Source organism: Vicugna pacos, chromosome 5, assembly GCF_048564905.1.
Source record: "Vicugna pacos chromosome 5, VicPac4, whole genome shotgun sequence".
Lineage (NCBI taxonomy): Eukaryota > Metazoa > Chordata > Mammalia > Artiodactyla > Camelidae > Vicugna > Vicugna pacos.
Window position 1 is genome coordinate 64,465,146 of NC_132991.1, and position 20,934 is coordinate 64,486,079.

General features: G+C 42.1%; 1 protein-coding gene across 3 annotated transcripts in view; it reads left to right on the forward strand.

Moving 5' to 3' along the window:
- PLEKHM3 (pleckstrin homology domain containing M3) overlaps window positions 1-20,934 on the forward strand; it is a 164,205-nt gene that overhangs the window by 30,495 nt on the left and 112,776 nt on the right. For all 3 annotated transcript variants that reach the window (XR_004189975.2, XM_006205232.4, XM_072961370.1), the window contains exon 3: window positions 8,300-9,235. Coding sequence is in view for 2 of the 3 variants with exons in the window: in XM_006205232.4 (XP_006205294.2) it covers window positions 8,300-9,235 (936 nt within the window). In the remaining variant the exon portion in view is untranslated. The remainder of the gene's footprint in view (window positions 1-8,299; window positions 9,236-20,934) is intronic.

Sequence of the window (20,934 nt, forward strand, 5' to 3'; positions counted from 1 at the left end):
TTAAACACAGTTGAATACTCTAATATGAAACAAATAGACTTGGAAAACTGTGTTTTTTTAACCAGGGATGTAAAGAAATGAGACTTGATTGTGATCTAGAATGTTAGAGAAGTCTTCTGAGGCGAGGATGTTTCAGCTGAGCATTGAGGGTCGAGCACAAAGCCGAGGTGAAGATGAACACAGCCTGTGTCTGGGGTGGCCAGAGGCTAAGCTGGAACAGGACTGCGTTTTGGAGAGCAGTGGGCTGCGACTATGGAGGACCTTCAAAGCCAGGCAGACTGAGTTCAGAAAGGTTTGGCAAGGAGCATTTGAAAATATCTTGAGAGTCAAGATTGAAAGGCTATTTTATAAGAAGTCTGGAAGTTGGCAGGGGTGAAGAGTGGAAGAAGCACACAGCCTCCTTCCCTGTAGCTTTTGTGTCCATGTAAAGGGCCATCAGGCAGCATAAGACTCTTGGCCTTCCTCCCTTTACATACTCCGCTCCCGGGGAGGAGCAGCTTAGGGGCTGCTTAGTGGAGGAACCAGGCGTGTGCAACTCGTTCTGTCTTCGGAAGCGCTGATTCTGGCCTGCTCCTCCAGGCCTGCTCCTCCGCCTGTCCGCCTTTCCTGGCTGTCCCCAGGAAGGGGGCCCGTGGTACTCTGGTGCTGCTGGTGACCCCTCGGCTATCAGCATAGTTCCAGGGTTCAGTTTGTCTCTACACACCTAAGCTGTGTCCCCCAGCTTTGATCTCTGTGCCTGACTACCCTCTGTCAATCTCAGTTGGTTTAAAACTTGGGTGAAGAAAAGGGATGCTATTTAATGGTCCTCTCGGGCCCTAATAGTATATAGGATAGATTGGTAGCTGGAAAGAACTGAAGGGATGGAAATTAGGAGGCTCAACTGGTCATCATGTTGTGAGGTGATGAGGACTTAGATTAAGGTGATTGCGACAAAAGAGAAAGTGGGACTTGTGGAGAGAGAATGAAGGGGTCTAATTGGGCTATAAACTGTTGACAGGATCTGTGATTCATTTAGCGTTTCCATGGGGTCTAACATAGTCCTTTGTGCATACATTCAATAAATATTTATGGAACCAGCCACTGGGTATATGTAGGTGAGAGAGACATCAGGTCCCTGTCTTCAAGGAGCATGAGTTCTTTCAAAGGAATAAAGCAAGGTACTAAGACAGAGAAGGACTGAGGGGGGGGGGGGTCCCTTAACTGAGGTGCTGAGGGATGATCTCACTGAGGATGGCACCTCTGAGGTGAAAAACTGAGGGAGATGAGTAAGTCAGTGAGCTGGGGACAGATGTTCCAAACAGAGGATACAGCAACTTCAATCAGAGTCCTTGAGGCTAGAGTGTGCTTGGCTCGTTCAAAAATCATATGAGGCTTTTGGCTGGAGTGAGAGAAGAAATGTGAGATGAGGTCACAGCAATGATCAGAGGCCAGATTTTGTGCGATGGAAAGTAGAGGCACTTGTAATTGTAAGAATTCGGAATCTGAAAGAAGAAGACAGATCGGGCCATAGGATACATAGGTTCAAGTGAGTAATTTTGGACAGACACAACAAACCTTTGGATATAAGAAGACAAGAGAAAAAGAGATTAGTAGAGGGGTAATTTTAAGATGTTATAGAGGAAGAGATGCTGAAGAAGTGGGAAGAAATTAGGTACAGAGTCAAGGTGGAAGGATTAGCATTAACAAGGAGGCAAGAAGTTTCTTCTTTTGAGACCAGAAGAGTAACATAGGAAAACATCTATTGAATACTTAAGATGTGTCATGCACTGTTTTAAGAGTTATTCATTTCTTCCTCAGAATAGTGCAGTGAGGTAGATGCTATCCGTTTAGCCCCATTTTAAAGATGGTAAAACTGAGACTTGGCTTAAGTAACATAGTCACACAGCCAGTAAGGATAGAATTACGATTTAAACTTAGGCCAGTTGGCTCCAGCACCTGTGGTCTTAAACCACTGTGTTCTGTAGCACTTGTATGGGACATTGGTCAGTGTAATGTTGAAGTGAAGACAAGTATCGTGGATATAAAGGAGCTCCCTATGGTGAACAAAGAAAGAGACAGTGGAATTCAGTGTTTGAGGAGAGTAAAGAAAGTGTGGGAAAATTGTTCTGAGATTGTATTTGGGATCCACTGAAATGAATAAAAGAATGATTGTCAGGATTAAAGCTATAAAAGATGTTGAGCAACATGAATCTAAGTTTGACTGGTGCTCCGTTCTGAATATATGTGTCCCCCTCAAAATTCATGTTAAATTTCTGACCACTGAAGTGAGGGTAGTAGAAGGGAGCTTTTGGGAGGTGCTTACGTCATGAGGGTGTGGCCCCCATGAATGGGATTAGTGCCTTTATAAAAGAGACCCCACCGAGCTCCCTTATGCTTTCTGCCATGGGAGAGTCCAGCAAAAAAGAAGCTTGAGTCTGTCACCAGACACTGAATCAGCTGGTACTTAGATCTGGACTTCCAGCTGCCAGAGCTGTGACAAATAAATTTCCATTGTTTACAAGCTACCCAGGTTAAGTTATTTTGAATAACAGTTGAAATGGACTCATACACCTTGGTTAATACTTCTGTGTCTCCCTCAAGGATGCCAGGCTTAAATTGAGAAGACAGATGGTGGTAATGATTCAGAGAGGGTGATAGACCTGGGAAGCATGAGAAGACAAGTTATAACGATTGACCACAGAATCTAGAGGAGGAAGGAGTCCAGTGAAACAAAGAAGAGATCATAAGGGTGAGGCGGAAGGGCTTCATGATTCAGGCCTTTTTAAGGATGGAGTGGAAGGTAGGTAAAGTGGGGGAGTGAGAAGAACAAACTAGTACCGTGTTGGAAGTTGGTAAGTACTTTGTGATGAAGAGGTCTAAGGGGTCTAGGATGTTACTGTCGTGGAAGAGAGAATTAGGTCTCTGGAACTGAGGAGGGGCAGGACCTGTGTTGATAAAAGTCCTAAAACCAGATGGCACATACATAACATATATCTTTCCCGCCTCAGTGACCGCACGGTGCTTTTCCCCATGAGTCCGGGTGTAGTTTCAGCATCTCTCTCAGTACAGGGTCCCAGGCAGTCAGTAGCAGTGCTTCAGACGGTGCCAGAGGGGTCTGTTATTCAAGGCCAAGGGTGGGTGGAGCTGGGAGCAGGTTAGTCTGTAAGAGGTGAAGTTCTGGAATTGGAGTTGAGGACTTGGGCCGAGTTCTGAAGCCTAGTTTGTAACTAACCCCAGAGAAGCGAGCAGTCTTGGAAGAGGAAGTGGGGCTGTCTGGTGGATGGACGGTTCTCAGGAAGCTCTGTGTCTAAAGAAGTCTAATTGCATTCTCCCATGTTCTAGGCTGTCAACGTAGTGCTGACAGGCGCCTGGACCAGAGCCATGAGGTGAGGCTGAACCAAGTGGCACCGCAGTCTGGGGAGCTGGGAGTGGGATCTAGAAGTCAAAAGAACAGTAGGGTACAGGTAATTGGTATTGGCCATTCATGAAGAAGAGCCCAGTTGTAGAAGTGTCTTTGTTATGAATTGACACTATGGTTTCTCCTTTATCTTTGATCTGAAAGTCTCATATTAGAGTCACTTACCAAAGCTGAGTTGTAAGCACCTTGAGGACATCTGTCTTCTTTGGAGCTCCAGCAAAGCTTAATGCTCTACTTTGAACATAGTTGGTGTTCAGTAGATGTTTGTCAAGTTGCTCCACTCCCTTAGTTTTGAGCCAATTTAGTAGTTGTAAATCCTGTTTCATGGGCTTTCAAATCTTAAAATCGTGTATCCTGATAGCTAACTATGGCCTAGATGACCTGTAGAGAAACTGGGAAGAAAGATGATGAAGGGCAAAGGAAATGTGATATACTTGCAGAACGCTAAGAGGCAGCGCTCTTGGGCTGGTCCAGGATAGAGTGTGATTCTGCAGCATTATGAGTCCTCTGTTCGCTTCCCACTGTGGCTTCCTTTCACATTTATTAATCTGGTTATAAGAACTTAAATGTTTCCTTTAAATTTGAATAGGTAATTTTGACTTGGAATATTGACACCACATGGACATTTGCATTCTTTGAAAACATTGAAATTTATCTTTCATTCTAAGTGTTGCCTGATCTTCAGAATCCTGTTCTTATGACTTCATTCATGGTGCTGACTCAAGCAGTTCAGACTTTCTTGGTAAACTGAATGTTTATCTAAATGTTTCACTTCTTTTGATCTGAGACATGGTGGCTTTTTTTTGGAGGGGTGGTTAAAACTTTTTTTAAAACATTTTTTATTGATTTATAATCATTTTACAATGTTGTGTCAAATTCCAATGTAGAACACCATTTTTCAGTTATACATGAACATATATATATATATATATACATTATGGTGGCTTTTTGAAAAACCAAAATTGCATAAAATAACCAAAAGGAAAGCATGTTTTGTTTAATCATATATGCTTATATATGTGAGCATGCCTAGTTATTATTTATATTATTATTATTACTATATATAATGTCTAAAGGCTGCGTATCAAACAGTGTACAGTCTGGGCAGAAGGATTGTGGGTGCTGAGATACCTGGGAAGCAGAGGAACATTTAAACAGCACTGTGAAGATACACTCAGCCAAATTCAGAATGTGAGAGATTCTCCAGGACATGTGAACTAATTTCTTCAATAAATGCATGGCATGAAAAAAAAAGGAGAAAGAAAGAATTGTTATAGATTTAAAGAAGCTTAAAAGACATATCAACCAAATCAATGTGTGACCCTAAATCGAACAAACCATCTATATAAAGAAATTTTTTGAGACAGTCTGGCAAAATTAATACAGATTGGGTATTAGATAAGGAATTATTCATGTTTGGAGTGTGAAAATGGTATCTGTAGTTAAGTTCTTATTGTTAGATTAGAGATGAAGCCTGAAGTATTTGCAGTAGAAATGATTAAATGTCTGCAATTTGCTTTCAGATATTCCAGCAAAAACATACAAACAAAAAACAACAAAAAGTAAGAGATGGAGAGGAGTTGGGGAGAGGATATAAAAATAGCAGAAATTTGATGATTTTTGAAGCTGAGGATGAGTCCATGGGTGTCCATTTTACTCTTCTGTATGCCTCTGTGTGTGTCTGAAATTTTCCACAAGAAAATGTGTTAAGACCAACGTAAGGAATTTGGACTTTATTGAGTAGCACCTTGAAACCCATGCAGGATTTTGGGCTGATGAGGGAGCATGGGAAGGGTTATGAGCGACCCAGAAAGGTTACCCCTGGTGCAGTGTGCTACATGGTGGAGCGGGTGGTGAGGGAGGAGAACTCAAGATGGGAGCCCACTTAAGACCTTGATTAAGATGGTGGCCACAAGAATGGAAACTTTTTTGAGAACAGGGAGGAAACAATGGCAAAAGAGGAACTCTTTGGTGGGTTGGCAGTACAGAAATGAATCAGGTGCATGAGTGGAAAAATCCCCTCTTCCTCTTCCTCTTCAGTCAGTAGCAATTTTTGTCCGTAAGCCACTGCACTGGGTACCACGGGATGAGGAGGAGAGGGCAAAGGGATCGTTACTGAGGAGGAACTAAATCATGTCTTCGTAACATGCCACAGTGGAAAGCAATGGGAAACAAAGAGTTCTCGGGGGGTTTCTGTTTCTGTTTTTGTTTTTGTTTTTGTTTTTGTTTTTGTTTCTTGCTCTTTTTCAAGAAGGACTTACTCTCTTGTGGTTTCAATATGAAATTTATAGATACAGTGATTCATTTTGATCTTCTTTCTCTATTTCCATTGGTGAAATGGTGATAATCTTTGTCAGTGGTTCTGCCTAAATCATTTATGATACTAGTTAAGACAGATTATATTATTCGTTTGTGAAGTGGACCATTTTAAAAGAATATATGTGATGTTAATTACATGAGTTGAAATGATATGCTCTGGAAAACAGAAGTTGAACTATAATAAATTAATGAAAGCTTAGATTCAGGAGGAAGTAGTGGTTAGAGATTAAAGAGAAATGGTAGTTCTCCAGCCCTCTGCAATCAAAGAGAATTAATACTTCACACACAAAATATTAATGAGGTTTGAGAGGTTTGATGTAAACAGGCCCTCCAGAAAGGAATATACACAGAGAATAGTTTCCTGATCACATCTGTTCTCTTCTTTTTCAAGAAATTACACTACCTACTGGAGCCTATAAGGATGGGCCATTTCCTGTGGTTAATGCGCCTCCTTTCTGTTTCAGTTTCACATACCTGTTTAGAGAGGGCTGAGCCAAGGTGGGGAGAAAATATTGAAACACAGTGCATTCTTTAATCTTATTCTGCAGCAAGAGGGTGGGGGGACTTTTGAGAATCCCAAGCTGGACTTCCATTCAGTCCGCCCAAGCTGGCATCTGCTACCCTAGCTTAGACAGTCAGAAAGGAGTGAGGTTTTAGTCAGGTTTGCTTCTGGTTTGGGTCCAAATAAAGTTAGAGTTTCTAATTCATGGTAGCTATTGTAAAAAGCTCTTAGGGAGGAAAGAAAAGGAGAGGGAAATTCCTAGCTAAAAGCAAGAGAGGTGGTTTTAATTTTACTCGGGGCTGCAGAGCTGAGCTGTTGGGTCACAGGAGGGATAGAGATGGAGGAACGTGCAGTTATGGGTCTTATTATGGAAAAGGTTGAACTGTCATCAGTGCCTGATGGAAATGAGAGGGGCGGGGGGAGGCGGCAGCCGTGTCTCTAACAGCGCTGCCTGTCTTACTGCATTATCAGAAAAGAAAGATAACCTGAGAATAGGCATCCATTATCTCTCTCTACAAAGGGATTAGAGTGGGTTGTAAGAAATTAATGGCTTTTGAGTTACCACAGAAATACTAATGAATGTCAGGACCAGAGATGTAAAGCAGGTAAAACTGGCTTTTCTCTGTAGTGTTTCTTTCCTTTTCTCTTTCGTGTTGCTATTTTTAAGTTCTAGGTGGTATTACTCTTTTTTTTTTTTTCCATTAGCCAAGATCAGAAATTATACCCTTCGGGAATATGATTTGTCTTTTTTAGGGATTTACTCAATTAGTTTATGACTGTCTCCGATGTGTGTCAGCAAAGAGATTGAGAAACATCTCAGGAGCGAGACTCTCTTCTAGGGAGGAGTGCTCTCTCTCGTTTGTATGCCTAATGAAAGTATCAGAATGGCCCCCAAGTGACAGTCCCCTTTTGTTAAAGTATGGAACTTGTGTATATTGCAGCTAATCATTGATTAAAGATGGCATGGCCGGATGAACTTGTAAAACAGAGGAGAGGGAAGGGAATTGCACCTAGTGCATGCTGGGCATTATGCTAGGAGCTTTATTTCTATTCTAATTCAACAAGTACTTACTCACAGTGTACACACTTACCTACTGTGTACCAGGCATTGCAATATGTGCCGTGATGTAAGGATGACAGGAAAGACCTCGCCCCTGTCCTCACTGGAGCTCACATTTTTGTGAAGACTTCAACATGTGTTTGTTCAGATATTTAAATAAATTGTTATAATACAGCCTGATAAGAGCCCATGAGAGAGGAATAGTGTAGTAAGTTCCCTGATACTGACCTGGGCGGGTAGGTGTGTGTATGCATGAGTGCATGGGTGAGGGGCCGGGGTTAGGGAGTCAGGACACACTCCCTTTCTGGAAGAGACGGTTGCTCAGTGAAGGGTAAGTGTGTGACAGCTGGTGGAAGCGGTGGGAACAGCATAAGCACAGTCAGGCTCAGAGGTGAGAGAGAGCAACTATCCAAGCAGAGACCTGAGAAGTGAGCTAGTCGAGTCAGGTCTGGAGAACTGGTTATAAAGACACAGGGCTCGTGGCCTGGCCTTGAAGATTGATGGGGGTGTCTGAGCAGCACACCTCAGGCTCTGTCTTTTCCACTGACCCTTCTTGGCTTTACCAGTCTCAAGCACGATGAGTAAGGAGTCAGGTCAAGTAGCAGAAGGGACATTCTCTCTCGAATATTTGGTATTCTGTAGAATGTTACCTGGAAAACAAGAACTCCTGGCAAAGCACAGTTGTTTCGTGGCCCCACAGAGCATAGCCCCAGTTATTCCAGTGTTTCTGTTTTCCCAGCAGACTTCTGCATGTCACATTGACAACGAACCCCCCACCCCAATACTTACTCTTGCACTGAGTTCCACCCTATTTATGTTTTTCAGACGTGAGATTTTCCTCCAATTGCATCTTGTCCATTAGCTCTGATCTTGGAATTTTACTACTTCTGCTGTGTTTAGTCTGAGCCGGAGGGATATTGATGCCTGATCTGTTTGGATTCTTGCATCTGCTTTTTCATCTCATTCAGTTCATTCATATTAATGAATTAATATGTTTCCTTTTCCCCCTCTTCCTTCCTAGAACACAAGCAGGCATTCCCAAACATTCTGAAGAAGGGTTACCTGGAGATCAGGAAGGACCATGACAGTTACTGGCAAAGCTGTTATGCGGAGCTCTCTCCCTATGACTTGTGCTTCTACAGCCTCGACAGCAGTGGGAATCAGAGCCTCTATGCCACGTACCAGCTGTCACACTTCCAGAGCATATCTGTTCTGGGCAACCTTGAGGCTAGGCTGGTGGACACTGTTCTGTATGACAACACTCAGCTGCAGCTAAAGGCAGAGTCACCGTGGGAGGCTTTGGACTGGGGGCAGAAGCTTTGGGAAGTCGTGCATGCGGCCGCGCCTGCTTACCTGGGACGGCAGGAGGAGCTGGCGAACTCACCAGGGCTTGGTCATCATGTTGACTGTCCACAGAATCGTTGTTTACAGAAGAAATCCAGTGAGCTGCTCGTGCCGTCCCCTGTCTTAGATAGCCCCAAGCAGTACCAAAACATCCTCAAATCAGGGACGCTCTACAGGCTGACTGTCCAAAACAACTGGAAGGCATTTACGTTTGTGCTGAGCAGGGCCTACCTGATGGCTTTTCAGCCCGGCAAGCTAGATGAGGATCCCCTGCTAAGCTACAATGTGGATGTGTGTCTGGCTGTCCAGATGGACAACCTGGACGACTGTGACTCTTGCTTTCAAGTCATTTTCCCCCAAGATGTCCTCCGCCTCCGTGCTGAGACCCGGCAGAGGGCTCAGGAGTGGATGGAGGCTCTGAAAACAGCTGCCAATGTGGCCAGGAGTTCAGAACAAAACCTGCAAGTCACACTGAGGAATAAACCCAAGGATCAGATGGGTGGGCTGGAACTCAGGAAGAACAAACGACAGTCTGTGACCACCAGCTTCCTCAGCATCCTGACGACACTGTCTTTGGAACGAGGACTCACTGCTCAGAGTTTCAAATGTGCAGGTAAGAAGCAAATTTTCAGCCTAAGGCTCATTAAAGAACAGTCCTGAATCCCACGATTGGAGTTCACTCAGTATCCAGTCCCAGCTACCTCCTGTTTAAAAAGCATCTCTCCTTCAAGGAGTTTGCTATATTAAAACATCTGCTCATCTTCATGCCATGCTGGTGAAGTAAGCAGAAGCAGCTAGGGCCTACCCCGCTGAATCAAAATGACTTGGCTTAAGCATAACCAGACTAGAATTTAGGTTTCCTGAGTCTGCTGTGATTCCATTTCCTCTGCCGTCTGAAATAAAAGTCACTGGGAATGTGGATGTCACAGATTGGCTCATAAGAGACAGTCAGGCCCAAAGCTGGCTACTCACACTCCTTAGGCAAGGAAAATGTCCAGAAAGTGTCCAAGGAAAATGTCAGTAACTGTCATTGACCATGACCTTGTCAAGTCCTGTTAAGGTAGAATCCAGAAAGGCAGCCTTGACAGAAAATCTGGAGGTGGCTAACAGCGAAGTGACGATGACTCAGCAGATGACCTCTGAGTCACAGTGGGCCTGTGCCTCATCCCAGGGAAGCCAGGGTTGCTGGAACTGCTGTGGACGGGTGAGGCACAAAGTGGCGTCCGAGGCCGGGCATCTGTCAGTTCTGAAAACCCTATTCCTGTTTCTTTCCCTACTCCACATTCCTCACACCTCCCCCCAAGACAGTAAACCAGGAAGAAAATAACCCTCACTAAACCAAGTCTATCTATCTGTCTACTATCAATGAAATCGAATTATTTCCCTTTGCGCTAAACCCCACAATTTATCACAAGAAATTTACCGTGAAGGTAGCTTTAATTGGAAGCCAGATTTGGAAAATTTTAATTCAAGTGTATCAGATTTAAGTATGCTGTTTAAAAATGAACAGGAAACTCACCACCAGTCAAGACCAACATTTCAATTTTGTGCTTGTTTGTGCATTGAAAAGTCAAATGGTGGTGACACAGCAAAACTTTGAATTTAGCATAGTTATGCTGATGGCCTTTTCCATTGAAAAATAATTTACCTAAAGTGGGGATTAAGTGCATCATCCCTGCTTTGTCTGGAGGGCCTCAGGAATGGGGAAGCAGACACTTGCAGGGTGGGGTGGGAGAGACCAGAAACCCTGAGCCAGTAAAGAAGCCAAACCAGGTGAGGTGCATATGTCTGTGGGCATGAGTGACCTTGTCTTAAGTCGACAGCTACTTTTGGAAAATACTTTTGAAATAGGAAGACACTGGTTTTAGCACAGTTTTTAGAAGTTATTGACATTTCAGTGTCGTAGTCTTCTAGTGCGTATAGTATATTTCAAAGCTTAGCCATTCAAAAATAACTTATAAGTGCTTACTTTGCGGGCATCCTGGAATTACGGTATACTTCTGTGGCTTTAGATTGCCGAGAGGGCAACAAATCTGGTGTGTTATAGGAATCGGGGAAGAACAGCTCAGCTTAATTGTCAAGGTAGAGACCAGAGTATGAACAGGGAAACTTTCTAGTAAAAGAGGGAAGAAAAGCCTCAGGTGTTAAACAAGGATGGTCCCTTTGTGGCCTCCTAATTCACCTTCCTCTCCTGAGTTTGTTTCCTGGTGGAGTGTTCCCTGACCACCTTCTGTGCTGCCTGAGTAGCATTTCTAGCCCACAGAGGAAGGAGAATGCAGGTAGAGGGTACCATTTAGCAGGTCCACCACATCTAGCAGTTGGAAGAATGAAAACAGGGAGAAGTCATAGAAAAGTGAGAAGAGGCAGGGAGAAGGAAGCTAAGTGGGAAAGAGTAGGAAACGGATCACATAATGGACTGGGATAGAACTGGGGCAGCTGCTTGAGGGGCCATGTCTTTGGGCCTCCCTTTGCTGTCTGATTGGGTGCTCACTAAATGGCTGGCTGGAGACTAGGTCACGGATGGATGATGGTAGAGGATCCTGGAGACAGGGGTAATGTAGTCTAACACGCATTTGCTCTGCTCAGTTTTTACCTTTGTGCTTTGGTTTGGAGGTCTAGCAAGGCCCAGGTAGGTTTCTCCTTCGATGTGGAATGAAGTCAATCCTAATTTCTACAGTGTGCAAAAGCAAAAATTTTTAATGTCACTGCAGTGCCCCCTCTTCCATCAGAAACTGCTACGTTCAGTTGCTTGGGGTGCACCTGGTTTACCAGGTTGCTGTCCGTTTTCCTCAATTAGCCACACATGGAATACGGGTTTCCTACCTTGGGTAGAAATACTTCATCTCCTGTAGGGGGCAGAGTCTCAAAAGAAAAAGGCCAAAACTTGTTAAGCAAACCTCTGAATGTTTTTTAAATTACTTGGGAGGCCATTCATTATAGCAAAGATTATTATAGCAGATGGAACTTGAAAAATTGATCTGTGTTTCTCACAAACACAGTTAATCTAAACCAGCTGTTTACTCATTTAGTGCTTGTGTCCCCTACCTAACTTTTCATCCTCATAAAAACACTCATTTGGTGAAAAAGCTGGTTGCATAGCATGGTTACCTTCCAGACTGTCAAAAAGTCCAGTAAATTGTTTGTGGTAGAATCTTGGCTTTATAGGTCATTTTAGTAAGAAGCTAATTCACAGTGTTTTGCTGTTTCAGTGAGCCTTTTTAGTCTACAAGTATATATGTACACTTAGTCCCGCCCCCTTTAAATATTTTCGATGAATCAACTTTAAAAGTGGAAGATTGCACTGAGCAGCTCTTTATCATGATGTCATTCAGTTGCTATTCGGGGGAGCCACAAATATTGGCTTTTAAATCTACAAAATAGTGCAGTTGGCCTCATTTCACTAAATTCTTTCTGTAGGTGAAGAATTTTCTGTAACCTTCTTTGAAACTTAAAGAGCCCCTGCAGAGAAAATGGACCCTGCCCATCCCCAAATGCCTGAGGTTATGGTTTTGAAAATACATGTTTATGCATAACTGTGTATTTCTTAACATGTGCTTGGACTTTGTGGAGTTGTAGTTGATTATGTGTGGTTTGTCCAATGGTGTCCTCTCCAGCTCCATGGCTGCCCCCTGCTAGGAAACCCAGCTACAGTGGTCTTCTTGCTGTTCTGGAAGCTGCCTTGGTCATTCATGCCTCCAGGACTTTTACACTCACTGTTCCTTCTTGAGAACATGCCTTTTAAAAATTAAGCTCTTCCATTCATTCTACCATTCTTTGTGTGCTGAGCTTCTGACCATGCCCTCCAAAGCTCAGGTGCTCCTGGATAAGTCAGTGCTTCAACAAAGCAGACGTGGTCCCTGCCCTCATGGAGCTTGCAGTCCACTAGGGAAGACAGGTGTTAATCAAATAATCGCATCACCAATGCCAAATGCTCACAGCTGCGGAAGTGAGGTCAGGTTAGAGCTGTCAGCCGTGATGCCAAGTGGGACTCTATGAAATTGCAGATGTTCAGTCATTTTTGACCTACAAAAAAAGGACAGTTTGATAAAGTTGAACTTAATGTTTGACCCTGAAGTCACAGAAGGCTCCTGAGCAGAGGAGCACATGATGAAAGTGGTATTTCAGAACAATTGATTTGCTGGTGCTTTAGTACAGCTTTTCAGAAACACCTCTGTAGCAGAAATCGAGGTATGCTTCTTTAATGAAGTTGCTGATTGGGATTCAAAATTATGTTCGATAGTAGGGGCATCTGTGGTATTAAAATATTAATTCTAAAACAAATGATTATGCAGCTTATTAAAATATTTATGGAATATGTACTTGTAAGTGGTTCTAAGGTCGTTCACAAAATGCTGTATACATTAGATTATAAAACAGCAGCCCGGTTTTTTTCAAGAATTAGACATTGTACATATCTATTTCCCCTCGATAGATCCATGGTTTTCTTGGCACTAGTACATACAGATATTTGCCCTGTAATTTCCCAGCAATCAGAAAACCTAGCAATTGACTATTATGATAAAAGGGCCCAGGGCCTTGTTTATAGATGTCACAAGAGCTGTAAAGCTCACGTTGTGAAATGTGTTACTGATTTGTACTCTAGAGGTGAATTCAGATGGCCCACGGGGCAGCAGCATTCCTGATTCTGAACTGAAATTGAAAATGTTAACGGAAGAGACAGCAAGAAAAACAGTGAGCCGAGGGGACCCCTGCACCATTTCACACCGTCAGTTTTTATGGTTTTACTCCTTTGGCTGCTGTTTAACCTCTTGGGACTGCTGTTGGTAATTACATCTCTCTGGCATTAAGAGCTTTTTTTTTTTGCTTTCCTTTTTCTTCCCCCAGCCCTTGGGAGGGGTAAGCCCAAGGGGGGGAAAAGTTTTGCTGTGAATTCTTCAGCCATTTAGTGCAAATTCCTGTAATTACCGGCATTGTGTCCTCTCTGAATGGCACATAATACAGCAGAAGCCATTCCTAATTGAGACCTTACAGGAGGTACAAATCCTTTCTTTGTTCAGCCTGACAAATTAGTGCCAGAAAGTGGCAGGGTCCGAGTGGGAATCAAAGGCAAGAAACACAAAGATGGAACTTAAGGCTACAGTAATAACCCTCTCTTGTCCTGAAGGGAAAAAGGGAATGACCAATGAAAAATGAAGTTTTTTTTTGTTATAAATTCCCTTGACATGACAGCACCTCGGGGCTGCTCTATTTACTTAGCAAAAGTGATTAAATAGTAATACAACAGGGCTGCCCATTGTTTCCCCGGGGGCCCCCACCTCACAGACCCCTGCTGCCTCGGCTAATTGATTGACAATGAACCTCTGATAAAGAAGTATCTTGTTAGGACCTGAGGTGGGGGGAGCCTTTTTTCCCTTCTCTTTGTGTGTCTGAGTGTGTGTGTGTGTGTGTGTGTGTGTGTGTCTGTGTGATTTCATTTTTGTTTGAATTGCACTCCAGTTTTTCTTTGCCCCACCTCTACTTTCCCCTTCTCTCCCCTTGCTTCCCCCCTCCAAAGCTTTTCAGCAGTTACTCCCAGCTGACATTCACAGACAGGTAGTGAGGAATTAGAATTGTAGTGCAGGCTTTTGACAAGTTTATCTTGGGAGCAAACTTCCTCCTCTCCCCCCTGCAAAACCAGCGTGAGAAGAGTGGAAAGGGGAAGGGGCTGATTATTGGTGTTTAAAGGTCAGAAAAGTGTTGTTGTTGTTTTGGTTTCTCATTTGTGGGAACGGGTGTCTGAAACTATAGTCTTCCAACTAAGATTGTTCTCTTGAATTCCTTACTTAACTTTTAAAAAATCTGCACACGAATAACATTTACATGTGTGTAGGGGGTTGTTGTGGAATAAGAAATAAAAGTTTGAATTATTTAATCTCCCCTCAGTTCCTGAGAAGGCAGGATTGATTATTTTAGGATCGAATCTGGCTGTTGTGCTGCAACTCAGCACCCCAAGATTGCTGTAAATTATGGGAAGATGACCAAAGGCCTCTAGGCAGATAATTAATAGCCCCTGGTTATATATGCTCAACTGGCTAAGCTGAAGCTAAGTCCCTAATTTAACTCTGTTACAGCTGCAAAAACAAATCATTTCAAGCCCCTATGAAAGCAAAATATATTAAACAAACAGTATCGACCTTGTTAATACCACATGGCATTTCATGTGATAAATGAGGGCGTCTTTCTGGCAAAGACCTGTTTTATGACATCGTGTAGACATAAAGGATACCTTTACCCTGGTAATGCAAGCATCCCTGATAGAAAGTATGGAGTGGTTAATTATTCATTAAATAGCTGCCAGTCTGGAAGTAAGCAATATTTCTGAGTTGGGCATAGTTAGTTACTTATTGGCCTCAGAGTAAATCACGCAGAATGTTAATTCTTAGGAAAAAGAGAAGTTGCATTTGGCAGTCGATTATTCATATGAGTCTAGGTAGAGATCTGTAGGTTTTTAAGTGCCAAGAAGGGAAGTTATATAACTTACAACTAATGCTGTAGAAAAAAAAAATGAATTCTAGCATAGCCAAAATCTGTTTTGAGTCCCCTCTGAAAAATCAGGGGATCCTCTGGTAGCCAAAGTGCCAGATCTCCGAAGGAAATGAGAGACAGAAATAAAAAGAAATTGACTTTCCTTGATATCTCCAATTCCTATCTTTATTACTGTTTTCAAATTTGTCTCCCACTTGTTAGGAATGGTAATACAGTGAAGACTTTTGAGTCAAGGAATAGGCAAGTAGCCAATTGGAGAAGAAAAAAAACAATGAAGAAAGAATCAGCTCTGCCCCCCAAAACATAGAAATAACTTGGATGAATGTGAGTTATTTAGTCCGTTATTGCCTTCTCACTTTGTATTGTCCACATTATTTTGGTTGTGAGCAGATTTGACTGTTGTCTCCCAGAGAAGAAATCTCCAGGGTTTTTGTTGTTGTTATTTTGGGGTTTTTTTGCGTGTGCTCAAGGGCTCAGTTTTATTTCCCCAACCTTGAATATGACCCTGGAGGAGTTGCAGATAGTAAAATCCTTAAGTGAAGTTTGAGTGGAGGTTATTTCAACAAGCATTTTTTAACCCCTTATGTATGCCACACACATGCTCTACCAGGCACCTTGGGATAGATATGCAGGTAGGAGTGAGGTACAGGCTGTGCTTTTCAAAGACACAGAGAACACATATCCCCTCTAAAGGGTATGAGGGGGCTGATAGGAGGTGGGCAGGGAAATGGGACTGGGAGACAAAGGGGTCAAGCAGTCATGGCCACTTGATTTGGAGACCCAAACCTCCCTGTCTTTGCTCTTGTCAGAGAATCCCTGTTGAAGAGAATCTGAAAGCTAAAGTGCTAACGTGGTGTCTGTCCTCACTCCCTCCTCTTAAACTTTGTCCTCATTTCCTACAGAATTACATTCAGGGAAAATCTTCTCAGTTTTTACATCCATCTATCAAAGATAAAACTTGAATTTCTGCTGTGTGCCATTAGGTAGCAGGTGTGGTGGGAGATAGAGGAGAAGCATAGGACGTCATAGTCTGGGTGAGGATGCACAAAGGGAAATGAGGACTTTTTAGACAGTGAAGTCAGATCCATGCTGCACAACACTTAGTTTTCAGCAAAGCATTTGGCAAAACTCTGAAGACAGAGAAACTTGGGTTATCGTTTTGTGAATGACGAGTGATCGGAAGCTTTACCCTAGAACTGCTGACTAATGGATTCCTTTTGGCTTAGAATGTTGTCAGTAAAAGTCATGATAATAATGAGAAGCAGCATAACTTAGTAAGTAAGAGTGAGGACTCTGGAATCAGACTGGCTGAGTTTCTAGATCTGCTCCTCACTAACTCTGTGACCCTAGGTAGATTACTGAACCTCTCTGTACCTCCATTTTTAAATCTCAGACATAAGAAAATAATCATATCTACCTCAAGTTTGTAGTAAGAATAAAATGAGTTAAAAGGGCTTGGAACAGTGCCTGGCATATAGTAAGTGCTGTATAAGGGTCAGCTATTTTTATTATTTGCTGACGTAGGACAGTAATTACCTGGATAAAGATATCATAGGCATACTTATCAAATTTGCAGCTATCTCAAAACTAGGTTGAACAACTAATGTGTTGAATGACAGAATTGAGATTCTGAAACAAACTAGAGGAATAGACCAACAAGATGAGATTTAGTCGGGATTAATAGATTGTCCCATACTTATATTCAGAAAATTAACTGCAAAGATTGAAGTTCAGGGAAACTTGATATAATAACAGCTCATGTGAACATATAAATGAGGCCGCGGGGAAGCCAGCATTTGTGCTGCTGTTGCTACAGCAAATGCATTCACAAACAGGTCCAGAAAGAAGAGATCATATCCTCACCATGGCCAGACCACACCTGGAAATTTCAGTTAATGGATGCTTCTCTTGAAGAACAAACAACCACATCTGTTGAAACTGGATAGGATAGTAAGGGGACACCTTTACTGTGCCCTGCAGATGTAACCTACACTAGGGGGGGCATGTCTCGTCTCTATGTTATTTGAAGGCTGCCACTTAGAAGAGAAAATAGGCTGACTCTGTGTAATTCCATTGGATCAAAGTAACAGAAGTGCCCAGCATAGAGTGGATTTCCCTTCTTTAGGAGGATTTGCCAGCTATGGGTGAAATGAGTAAAGGGGCCAAAGCCCTGGCCAATGAGATCAGACGAACTGGAATTTTGACCTCGAGACCAGTCACCTGACTTGTCTGAGCTACATGTTTCTCCTCTGCAGGATGAAGAGAGTTATTAATTCAGCCCTTCTGCAAATAGTTATTGAAGACCTACTATGTTTTAAGCACTATTCTTGATGCATAGTGAACAAGATGACCCCACTGTGTCCTCACAGAACTTGAAAATTAGAAGCCAGACAATTACATAAGTAATTATAGCACGCAGTTGTACTCAAAGGTCTTTGAGTTTCCGTCCAACACTTCCATCTGTCTGGGATGTTTTAGAGGGGACAGCTTTGCTCTATATGGTCCTTTTATCTCTCATTCTGTGATTCTTTGAATGTCTATAGAAGATTAGAGAAAATTAGATTAATGTGGTCCTCTATTTAAACCTCATTTAATAAGTAATACCTTTTTCCTTTGGGTAAGATAATTTAAACCAGTAGAAATATCACTTGACTAAGAAGACAGGAGATGGGAAATTTTTTTTTACTGGCTCTAATATCTATCATTGGATAAATTGCTTTTTATCCTTTTTTTGCAGTCTCAGTTTCTAGGAAATCATTTTAAATAAAAATAAATGTATATTCAGAACATGAATACTTACTGAAATAATAATATGACTCTATGAAAGAAGAAGAATGTTATATAATTTGGGTTTTGAACTATTTCACATCCTAAAATTCAGAGAGGTTTGATCACTTTATATAAGTAGGCCGTTTGATTTTATAGGATATAAATTTGCTTTTTTGATTTATTCCTGGTATTCTCATCATAGAAGTCACATGTTGGTCTTTGATATGTTTCAGAAGAATAAAATCATTTTGAATTTCAGAAGATATGGATCTTTTGATAGACCTTCCTGAACTTCATAGGCCATAGCTGTGCTATCTTTTTTTTTTAAAAGCTGTTCATTTCTCCCAGTCTTTGTTGCTATACTTTGGTCTGGAAAGTTCTTGTCCCTTTTTGTAGATTCCTTTATGGTTAACATTGTTCTGATCATGTGTTCATTTCCGGCTGAACTTCTAAAGTAAGTGTTAATGTACTATTGGACTCTACACTGAGTTAAAAGTTTCTATTTACTGACCTTTCATTGGGAGGGAAATTGGTCTAGGTGTGGTTTTAGGATAGACTGGGGGTAGGTTCTCTTAATTTCTAGCTAAGTTCCTTGAAACACTGTGCTTTTCATGGACTCTTAGAGTAAGAGCTACTGAGGTTTTCTAAAATCCATTATACTGCCTAAAAGCAGAAACATATTAAGTGAAAAACTTGCCATTTAAAAAAATACATCTGTAGATAAGGAAACCTAGTAATATCATAACAGCAACTTATTTCTTGCATTAATATTTTTGTCCATTCATTCATTCATTCATTCAACAGACATGAAACATTTGTAGTCCCAGAAATTGAGGTGTGGAGGTAAACTAAAAGTTCACTTTAGTAGTAGAAAATATGACTGTAGGCAGGTCTTTATGCCTTGAAATATGTTAATATGGAAAATGTTTTAATTATGTTAATGAACATGAAACTCCTTTACATGTTTCAGATGAAAAATGAAGCAGGTCTGCAAAGCAGTGTGCTCTGAGATCAGGGGTGACAGCCAGTGTTCTGGGTCCAGTTTTGTATTGTACTTTGTTGAAGACTTCTGGGTGTGAAAAATCCTTTTTTACACCCTTAAAGACTTATTTCCAAGCCTTCCTTGACCACCCTCCGTGAATCCCACTCTAATTTCCCAGGTAAAATTGGGCATTCCTCCTGCTTGCTTCCTCCTACCTCCACTCTCTTGGACTTCTGTCATGGGCCATGGCTTATGTCACACTTTTTTGAGGGCGGGACCCCAACACCTCTCAGACTGTGATTGGAACACCATGTGCATCGGAATCATAAGAGTGACGTGGGCAGCTCTGGCTGTACTCTTCCCTACACCTGTCGAAGTCAGGATCTCTAGGATCGGGCCTAGAGATTTCACAGTCTTCTAGTTGATTTGCATGAATACAAAGTTTGAGAAACCTCTGGCCTAGCCCATAGAATTTTCTTAGTGCATGAAATCAAACTATATTTCAGTTTTTTTGAGGTTATATAAGCACATTTCCTTTAAGTTTCTTCTAAGTATGTCCAGCATTTTAACAACTGAAGTATCAATCTGCTGATAATCTCTGGGTTTCCATATTGTCATTACATTATAGAATATGCAGTGATATTCTGTTAGGGTTCTGCCCAGTGGAATACAAGTGAAGGAAGAGATTAGTTCAAGTCTTTGACCCACGTTCTGGCTTTTTTTTTAAAACATCCTAATGTTATGCCTAGTTTTTATTTTACACTTGATAGGCAGATTTAGTATTTGAATTTTGAGAACATACTTTACCTCCCTCAGCTTCTTTGCTCCCAGCTGGTCATCCTTCACCTGGACGACTATAATGGCTTCCTAACTGGGCTTCCTGCTGCCATTCTAACCTTTAACAAGTCTTGTCGTAACTTCAGCAAGTGTGATCTTATTAAAATTCAGATTGACTCAGTGTTTCAGTGGCTCCCCCTTCTTTTGACATGGAGACCAGCATCATGACCCGTGATTTGGCCCCACTCACCCCCTAACCCGCCACTCTTGCTCTCTTGTTACTCGCTCCCACACTGAGTTCCAGCCATACTGATTTCAGTCTGTTCCTCAGGTACACCACTTCCTCCCCACTTGCCTCGGAGCCTTCCCATGTGCATGCAGTCACCTCTCCCTAGCATATTGCTACTCTTATCACTACCCCCAACTCTTTCTTCAGGTCACTGCTTAAATTTTCCTTTCTCGAGAGTCCCTCCTCCAGCCAACCCCTCAGACTGACTCAGGACTTTTTAGCTCCCTCTGCTGTCATGCCGATCTAATACCTCTTACTCTAGTGCTTGTCATAATCAAGGTTATATTGTCATTGGTGTGTGTATTTAATATCTGTCTGCTCCACTTGACTGCAAATGCTGTAATGGCAAGGGCTGAGTTGTCTTGTTCATTGCTGTCTCCCTAACTCTGCATCTGGCACACAGTAGGTGCACTAAATATTTCTGATCATTCTGTTTTGAACCTTCCCTCCTGACTCCCATCGTTGGGTTTCTTGCTTCCACCGTCTTTTCTAGGAACCCTAGGTAGACCATCTGAGGATGTAATTAATGTGTCCTCTATTCAATCATCTAGGTTGTTTAAAAATATTATTAGGTGATGGACCCCAAACTTATCCTTTTTGCAGTTATGATCTTAACAGTTCCCAGGGAGTTCATTCGTTCATTCTTTCTTTCTTTCTTTCTTTCCTTCTTTCTTCCCTTCCTTCCTTCCTTCCTTCTTTCCTTCCTTCATTTGACTGTGGAAACTTTCAGAGCCTTTGCATGTTCTGTTTCAACTCTAGTTGGTGTACTATAATTCAGTTCTGGCCTCAATCACCCAGAGTGAGTGCAGACCCCATGAGTTAGGGGCTCCATTCTTTACAGGACTCCCTCCCCACATCATTTCACAATATATATAAGTCAAACTATTATGCTCTGCACCTTAAACTTACACAGTGATGTATGTCAATTATATCTCACTAAAATTAGGCCAAAAAAAATTGCTCCCACTGCAGATGTCAGCCACAAGTTCAGGGTGTCCCCAGGCCACCT